The sequence below is a fragment of the Cucumis sativus genome, chromosome 3 (assembly GCF_000004075.3).
Source record: "Cucumis sativus cultivar 9930 chromosome 3, Cucumber_9930_V3, whole genome shotgun sequence".
NCBI lineage: Eukaryota > Viridiplantae > Streptophyta > Magnoliopsida > Cucurbitales > Cucurbitaceae > Cucumis > Cucumis sativus.
In genome coordinates this window covers 27764411-27774034 of record NC_026657.2, presented here as the reverse complement: position 1 = coordinate 27774034, position 9624 = coordinate 27764411, and the positions used below count along the sequence as shown (strand labels likewise).

Here is a 9624-nt window from a genome sequence, read left to right as displayed (position 1 = left end):
GTTTTGTGTTTAGTTTTATTTTAGTCCCTTAATTTTAAATTTACATTTGTAATCTTGGTCTTTTCACATAAATACCCATTTTCAACTATTTTCAAGCATTAGCCATTTATTTCTTAATAAATATTAAGAAAATTATGAAATAAAATCAAATTTTAAAAGTGATATAAAATAGTGGAAATTAACAGATAATAATTATTCGAGTTAATAAACAGACATGAACACCAAAAGAGAACATTCAGTTTTTATCTCTTTGTGAAAAATGGAAGTTGAAATTTCAAATCTTGAAATCAAACTTCATTAAGAACTAAATGTAACAAATGGAAACGAAAAATGGCCAGTGGACGAAATAAAAAATAATTTTCAAAACTAAACTTGTAATAAACACTAATTAAAGTGATAAGGGGTTTATTCACCACATCCTACCAACATTTATGAAAACTAATGCCTACTGTTTTTTAAACTAAAAAATCAAAGTCTTGTAAATTGAAGCAGAAGTTCACCTTTATTTTCCTAAAAGAAACTAACAAAAACCAATTGAATCAAAAAGGGAAATCATAGTAGTAGTTGACCCAAACATGTTTAAGGGTGTATTTAGTTTATCTTTTAAAATGTTTTAATTTTGAAAACATGTCCTTGGAATCAATTCAAAGAGACTCTAACTCTAAAAAAAATCAAAACAATTAAAAGGCAATGCATATAGAAAGTGAAAGAATTGGTGAAAGGAATTGACTGGGCAATAAGAAATCGAACAAGGGCAAGAAAGAAATGAAATATATCATGAAATATTATAAAAGATTGTTTTAGAATGTAGCAAAATATAAATATGGTGTGAAAACAAAGAATCAGTGTTATTATCTGAAGATATAATAGGATAATAGGGTATTGTACATTAAAACTAAATTTAAATGGGGCCTACAAAAGTGAATAAAAAAGATATCCCAAAAAGTAAAAAGGTAGTAACCCACTTCAAAAGTCTTGGCTACCCACTTCAACCATGGGACACAAAGTAGTTGGACAATTACACCCACAACATTATGAACAAATCAATATATCTATCTACACACAATAATAAATAATAATAATAGTAATAGATATTATTCAATCACTTTCCAACTTCCCATTATTTAAATATGAAACTCCAAATTTGAAGTTTCAATCAAACCAATCAACATCCTATTTGGGAGAATGCCACTTTCACAGATCCTCCATCCCTTTCCTTTCTCCTAAGAAACAAAATTTCACATCAACAAACACACCACACAACCCATCAACATTTACAATACACAGAATTTTATAATATTAATGATAATTAATAAATAATACAATAGTTATAATAATAATAATAATAACAAAAAAAAAAAAACTTCAAAATAAAAGTTTTACATCAATGTAAGAGGAAACTCTCAACAAATTGGACAATCTTTTAAGCAATACATATCCCTCCTCATCCTCTTCCTGAAAGATAATTAACCTCTTCTTTTTGTTTTATATATGGATGGAAAATTTTAAAATAGAAAGAAAGAAAGAAAGAAAAGAAAAGAAAAAGCTCTTGGTTTCTACAGCTTTTAAATCAAGAAGCCTTTGTTGGAAATGAAATTGCAGAAAAAAGGAGAGAAATATAATGGAACCTGGACAAGTTTCCTTTGGCCCAGAGAATTTGACTGACTTGACTGATGTAAAATAATGAATGGTAAGTAATTGAATGATCTGAACCCTTTCTTCTTCTTCAACCAAACCTTCCTATTCTTCCTCCACCTCCTCATCATCTTCACCTCTGTTTGTACCCTTCAGCTTCACCTTACCCAAAAAGAATTTTAGGGTAAAATACCTATCTCAGATGAGTAAAATGAAAATGGCTTTTTTTGTTGTTGTTGTTGTACTACACTACAAGCTGATCAAGCTGCATCTGCTCAAGCCAAGCTCCTATCACAGAATGATCAGTGGATTCTAATTGTGATTTAGAAGTAGTTAGACCCTCACCGGATGCTGCAGTGCCCATCCCGGACACTGCCAGCTTCTCTTTTAGCATCTCAGGTGGGGATTCCTTAACCAGGGATTGAACCCATGATAAGTCAGGCTCCTCCCCGTTATTTCCCATTTCAAAAGACGATGACCTCCGCAGTTGACCCAGTTCATTCTTACCAACCGACCAGTCCACCTTTCCATTGGGTGACCCCCATTTAGGCAAAGAATTGACAGGAGATCCGATCAATGAACTCGGAATGTTAGATCCAAGCTCCCTCGAACTGAGAGTGCGAAGATGTTGCTTTTCACGCTGTACAAAGGCAGAGAACCTAGATCCCATTGGGGACAGTGGCTCAGTGCTTCTCGGTGACATCCTTCCTGGGGATGAAACTCCAAAGGAGGCCTGCAACAAATGATGATCAACATTCTTAGGGGACATAATGCTTGTATTAATAGGTGATAACATGTTCTGCTGCTGCTGCTGGAATTGGTTAAGCATTGTTGATTTGCGGGTAGGGGAAAAGACATTGGCAGCTGGATCAGAGAATCGAGGAGACAGAGAGATCTCAGAAGAAAAAAGCTCTTCAAGGTTGTTAGGGGTTAGTGTTTGGGTCCAGCCAGATCGACTAACAGACACAGCACTCGGACGAGGCTGAGAGAAACAGTTCATATCATTCAAAATCCGTGGCTGATTTTCAAAGTCTGGCAAGGCATTTAAATCCTCCAGAGGCATATCTCTTGCATTCAGAGATGACCTCAACCGGCTGGATTGAAGGTTACTTCCTGGAAGATGAAGGGTCGGCACATTAGGCTGCTGCCAGTTCACAGAAGAGTGAGATACGCCATTAGATGAGGGTGACATGGATTGAGTAAATGGAGATGGGGATAAAGCAGACATCGATGAGGGAGAACCAGGAAGAAGACCCAATGCAGTGGCCATATCCATTACAGTTGGTGCTGACCCAATTGACCGTGGGGAAGGGACAGCAGATCCAGTGGACACATACAGTGGCCTTAGTTCTTCATTGGTGTGAGCAAAGAAGCAAACCCGCCTATTGCAACTGGTACCATCCTTGCACAGACGAGTTCGGTACTGTGCTGGATGTAGCCAACACTCAAACACTCCATGTGCATATTCACACATATCCCCACGCCTACAAGCCCCCTTTCTGAAATCTGGGCAAGGAACACAGCTGTAGTGAAACTTCCTTGGGTCTCTTCTGCGAGCATTCTCCCCTGGGTGGACAAAAGGACACTCAGTCCAATCATGAGAATATGCTCGAGAACAAGGTCTAACCTTGAAAGAGAACATGCGAAACTCATCAGTTGCATATATGCTGTTCTTGATGTCAGGAAGCGATGGATCAATTGGATATTCTTTCTTCTCCTTTGCAGAGTTTCCAAACCCATCAGTAAATTTGGGAGAAGAAATAGACTTGGGTGGAGATGGAAATTCATCCTCCAATGATGAAGAAAGTGGTGGTGACTCTGAATTGGGTGTTTTAATTGACAAATGTAAACAGGACACGTCCATTGATCCATTTGAATGACTATTAAGAAGTTCCTCGAGCTTGAACCTAGTATTCTGCTTCTGCAACTTTGGATGAATAAAAATGACATCAACAGGGCGGTCACCATTAACATCCTTGGAGTTTGGGTCGGCACCAGCAGATAATAGCAAATCAACAATATCAACAGCATTCACAGATCCACTGGATGTAGCACAGTGGAGAGCAGTGCTCTTGTCTGTGCCAGCTGAGAGATTAACATCAACCTCAGGATATGATAGTATAAGCTTCAGAACATCAACACAACCATATGTTGCAGCAACCATCAGGGGAGTCCTATGCTCATTAACAACTTGTTTTGAGCCTTTTTGACGAACATACCAAAGACCAGACTTGTTCAGAGAAAACAAATCAGACTGCATCAAACGTTTGAAGCCTTCGGCATCATTGTCAGAAACAAGCTCCAGTAAACTATAAAAAGAATCCTCACAATCAACGGTTAAATGATTCATGTCTTTGGGGTTAGGTGAGCTTGCTGTTGTAGTCGATGAAGAATTAGATTTTTCTGGACCACCACACATACTCAAATATCTGAAATCCAAGGAAATGAAGAAATTATTTATACCTTAAATAACATCAACGAAATCAGTGTCAACAAAAAAAAAAATAAAGAAACCTCATGGAAATAAATATAAACATGATCAAAATATGTTCAACATCTTACCAGAATGAGCATATAACAAGCTTATTCAAGAAATTACTAAGGGATAAGAAGTGATCAAAATTGCAACTCTATCATCCAAAAGCAGCAAATAATAGCAGAAAGTCTCTCCACCCAGATTACAATCCAATTGTGCAACAATTGACAGGAAAAACAGGATAAGAATCAACAAAGAGTTGAGTACTGGTACCCACAGGAGCTTTAAAAGAATAAGAAAAATCCAAAGTCCATATTCAGACCCATAAATAGGTAAACCACAAGGGACCACAGTCAGAGCAAGCTGTATTTGACATAAGATTCTATATTTTAGTAGCATATGCTAAGCCACTATCACCGGAGATGAAAAAAGACAAGATTTTGATGATGAAGGTTCCGATCTAAAGTTTCGAGTTTCAACCTAAAAGCTTCAATCTGTTTTCTCTAAGATCTTAATGCATTTTCAATGCGAAAAAACTACATAAAAACATATCCCAACTTACCCACCACTCCCAGATAATCAACAATCACAACAACTAAACTACAAAAAAAAAAAACAGCCATAAAAATAAATCATTCAAACAAAAGATAAACAGAAATGAACATCAAAATCAAAGAAACCGCAAAATTAACAAGGTACATCGCTCAAAAAGTACAACGTGGCTGATATAAACAGATCAGTTAACAACTAATATCCACCCTAATATCACGATCATAAGCAAACAATAGGTTGCACAACATAACAACAATAAAACATCTCAAAAGCTTCACCCATACTAAACTGCGATAGAACCCTTCCCCCTTCCCCCCTCCCGCTTCCATCGAAACCAAATATAAAAATACACATTAAAAAATAAAATTAAACAAGAATAATCAGCTTCACGCTGAATCCGAACTACTAAAACAAAAACTCACAGTTATCTAAAGCAGCGGAAGAAAAGCAGCGAGAGATCTGAGAGAGAGGAGAAAGCGTGGTTGGACAGTGACACTCATCGATCGGAGGAGAAAGAAGAGGAAGAAAGCACTCCGGTAAAGGAAAAGAAGAAGATCGGAGAGAGGAAGGTAAAGGCGTTCATCTCCGGCGCCGGTGGATGAAATAGAGAGGAAGAAGAAGATTTTTTTTTTCAAAGAGATGGTGAAGAGAAAGAAGAAGAAGAAGAAGAAGAAGAAAGTAACGTCTGAAATTGAAATGAAATGCGGAATGGAAAAAATTTGGGGGAATTTAAATTTAATGTTGGGAGTTGTAAAGAAAAGGGGTGAAATGACATTGAAATTCACAGGAAATGAAATGCAAATGAAGAGAGAGGGGGATGACCGGTTGAGGAAGTGAAAGTAGGGTGGGGGATAGGGGTAGTGAAGAGGAAGATGTTGACTGGGAGGGGAGGTAGACAGTGGTGCGGAACTGAAGGAGAGTGATAAAGTGGAATGGAAAGGGAGGGTTGGAGTCCGCCAATGGAGTGTGGTCATTTGGTCAATTATAGTTAAATGGGGGGTCAAATCGAGGAGGTGAAAAGTCGTAGAGAACAGAGCCTCCGAATTTTCAGTTTTTGTAATAAAAGAAAAAGGGAAAAGTCTCTTTCCGACTTTCTTCTTTTTTTTTTTTTTAATAAATAAAAGTCACTACGAATCCTTTGCAATCAACTCCTTATGCCTTCTTTTAATCAAATATTCTGCCCTTATATTTCCTATAATTCGATTTTTCTCCCTTTTTTTTCATTTTTGGTATATATTCTTTTTTATTTTCCTTAATTTGCCTTCTTTTTTACTTTTTTTTTTCTTCAATTGCCCTCTTATCAACTCTTTTGTTTTCTTTTCAAAAATAACTTTTTTTCCCTTAAAAAACCCTCCTACTATTCTTGTTGTTTTACCTTTTTTTTTATTGGATTTATTTTAAAATATTTCGTATAAAACAATAAAATATATAAAAAAGTGTCTTAGTCAACAAATGTCCGCATGTAATTCTTCTTTTAAGCGATCATGTTACGACCACAATTGTTCTAACTCTTTTTAAAATATGAAAAAATGACTTCAAATCTAAATTATCCTATTCACCATGTTAAACGATCGTATTGACTAAGTAAACAATCGTTTAGATCATAATGATATTTAAACGATCTTGATATACTGAAAAAGGAGTTGAAAGAAAGAATTAATATGAATAAATAGAATATAGAATATAAATAAATTACAATATCAAAGACAAATCTAAAATTTATGAAAATATTTTACTAGATTCATGGGCTTTTTAGTTTTGTTACATTTATACAAATATAACCTATATTTTAACTAATTAAGTGATGATTAGAACAAAGAATTAGTTATTATAATCTTAAGATATTAGTTAATAGTTTGGGTTTGAAGTGTAAATTATTTTAGTTTAAATTGTAATAGCACGTCAGCGTAAATTATTCTACATAATGGAAGAGTATAAAATAGTATTTAACTTAAAAAGGGATTATTTTGTGTTAAATTTTCTTATATGCAAGAATGATATAAGGAAACTTAGAAATGAATTTTTCTCGACATACATTAATGATATGATGTGGCTTTTTGCTTAAGAGAATGTGTATATATATCCACATCCATTTATTCTTTAATATTTTAAGAAAAGAAGTCAATACAATTCTAAATATAGTTCGATTGGAATATAAGATCTTCAATTTAAAGTCCATAATAATATCTTCTCAACTTGGGGATTTTTTTAAATATATACATATTAATATAAAATAAATACTTTTTAACTTAATCACTTTATTTCTAAACTTATAATTTCTTCAAATTAAATTTAAGCATCTTAACTATATACTTTTAATTTCATCACAAAACAACAAATATCCGTAAAAGAATTATGCTAGGAAAAAATTGCTAAAATCCTTACTTGGTTAAGAATTATTTTTATTTCCTTAGCTTTAAAATTATTCACAATTTAATTTTTCGATTTTGAATGGTAACGGATATATCCTTTTTGTACCAATAATTTAATTAGTCCTCCTAAAAAATTGTCCATCCCATACTTCAAATTTGTAATAATTTAATTTAATATTTATAGTGAAAAATGTATGATTATTAAATTTATTGTGCAACAATATATGAGTTTTTTTATAAAGAAATATAATCCACAATTTAGTTCCTACCCTTTTGCTAAATTTGGCTAATGTCATATGTTTTATTGCCTTTTATTTAGTAGTAGATCTAAAGGTGGGATTCCTTTACCATATTTATGGATATCACTCAAGAAAATGAATGAGAAGTTGTGAGAAATGGTGAAATTTTAAATTAATGAAATTCAACGTTTACGGGTTTAAATTAGAGTAAGTACATTTCAAATTTTACATATTTTACATTACCATCATTTTTGAGAAAATTCATTGAAATAGTTTTTCTTGATTCTTTATAGTCGATACTGACTATTGAGATTTGATACACGTGGATACGAGCACATGCTGCCAAATGAATTATAGCCATTTTAGGAGCTTTCTAGTCTAGGTCGTAATTCACAACATATCAATATTTGCTGAACTTTTCTTCATACTTTTTTGAAAAATTCTTCCTCGTATTGATTTTGATTGCATATGTAGTTATTGTATTCCATAGATTAATACCAAATCTTCTATATAAGAAATTCGCTAATATAAAACTTTAAAATTTTCCATCTTACATCCATTTTCTAGTTTTTTTCAATATGAAATCTCACTTAAGATAACATTGAGATTGTACATTTACATTATGTTTCAAATCTTATGTAATCTTTTCCAAAATTTTATGCAGAATATCCTACCCAATCTTTTGAAATGTTCCTCAAAATCACAAATCCTAAACCAATTTCTATTGCACAAGTGTCTTATTTTCCAAATGGATCTCATATGATTGCAAGTTAAATTCTCGTAGACATTAGATTAAGATTTGAGAAAGATGTTCCTTACCTACTAATTTTCCATCCCTAGTAAATTAAATTTTTATTTAAATCTCGACAATCAATTCCATTCAAGAATAACAAAAAAAAAAAAATATCTTAATGAATTCTGTTAGTTGTAAAAGATTTAAATGTTTTTTCAAAAATTTCCAAATTTAAAATTTAAATGAACTAAATTAAGGGTGAATGGATTGTCTAGAAAAAATATTTTTTTAATCTTTTAAAAAAAATATTTTTTTTGTAAAACGAGTTTAAAACACTTGCATATTTAGTTTGACCTCTTTATAAATATTTATACGTACAATTTTGTTTAATTTGTCATATCCTAACAAATGTTTATACTTAAGTCAAATTACCATAAAAGAAATATTTGATTTCCAACAACAAAATATAAATAAGATAAATATTTTTTTCGAGACAATATAATATCAATTGGACAAAAAAATGTACAATTTGATTACGTTCTTAATTCATCTTTATTTCACAAACCGAACATGCTTCGTTGATATCCTCATGATAGATGTTAGAAAAAAGTAGATTTGGCCGATAAATGAATATTTGCAAATTCCTATATTTAAATGTATATGAACGCATTGAAAAATATGAAAAACAAAGCAAAACAAAAAGAACGACGGAGTGAAAAATAGATAGTTAAAAGGAATATAAAAAAATAGATATTTGAAAGAGATTATTCGTTAAACCCCAAATAAACATTTTGTTAAAATATTTTGACAAATAGATTTCAATCTTTTTCAAATAAACAAAATTCTTATTTTGGTTTCTTATTCTATGGAGAAAAGATCATGTTTCTAAAATATATATATTGTCGTCCATATATATATATATATATAGCGAAAAACAAAAAGTACTGTCGTGAGGATGGTAGTGGAAAACTAGCGGAGAAAGATGGAAAAAGTATAGGACTTCGTGTATATTTATTTCTAATATATTCACCATAGATTACAGGTTGATTGAACAACCTAATAAGAAGATGATATAATTGAAAGAAGACCTTGCTTGATGAGGAATAGATTGAAGGGATCAATTCTAAAAGTCAGGGGAGTCCGTGCTGGTCTTGGTAGCATGTCGATGAGATCTCTTCTCAAGAGTTGAAGATTATTTATGGAATTCAGGGGAACCTGAATCAATGTTTGAATAGATTTAGGAACACTTTAGAGGAGTCTGAATTTAATTTTTAGTATGTTATAACTATTCAATGTAATTTTTAGTATGACAAGTTACCGTTTGAAAATCTCAATAATATTCCTTGTTCTTATAGTTTATATGCTCTAGTTAAACGAATATTTAAATACTTATTATATAGCTAAAAGGCATTTAACTTATCTCTTTTTCACATTTATTATAAAATTTAGTTGCATATGTTTTCTCTAAAATGATTTATTTCATACTTCCACTTTTCTAAAAATTATTTTAAACAAGGTCAAACACCTCAATTTAATTTATCTTAAAATGAATTATTTTAAAACTTATTAGGCAAAAAAAAAAATAGTGCAAAATGTCAAAGTTTAAGGTAAAAGGTG

The 9624-nt window shown here is 32.2% G+C and overlaps 1 protein-coding gene across 1 annotated transcript; it reads right to left on the bottom strand.

Moving 5' to 3' along the window:
• Positions 1 to 1073: 1073 nt before the first annotated feature.
• On the bottom strand, positions 1074 to 5387 carry LOC101205376 (zinc finger CCCH domain-containing protein 30). The gene is made up of 2 exons (XM_004149550.3): positions 5086 to 5387; positions 1074 to 4064 (listed from the first exon to the last, which is right to left on the bottom strand). Exon 2 carries the CDS (start codon positions 4052 to 4054, stop codon positions 1880 to 1882), a length of 2175 nt encoding a protein of 724 aa, XP_004149598.1. The 5' UTR covers positions 4055 to 4064; positions 5086 to 5387; the 3' UTR covers positions 1074 to 1879.
• Between the last annotated feature and the right edge of the window lie 4237 nt (positions 5388 to 9624).

Coding starts and splice junctions, on each gene's coding strand:
- LOC101205376 (XM_004149550.3), bottom strand. CDS start 4,054: ATGTGTGGTGGTCCAGAAAAATCTAATTCTTCATCGACTACAACAGCA.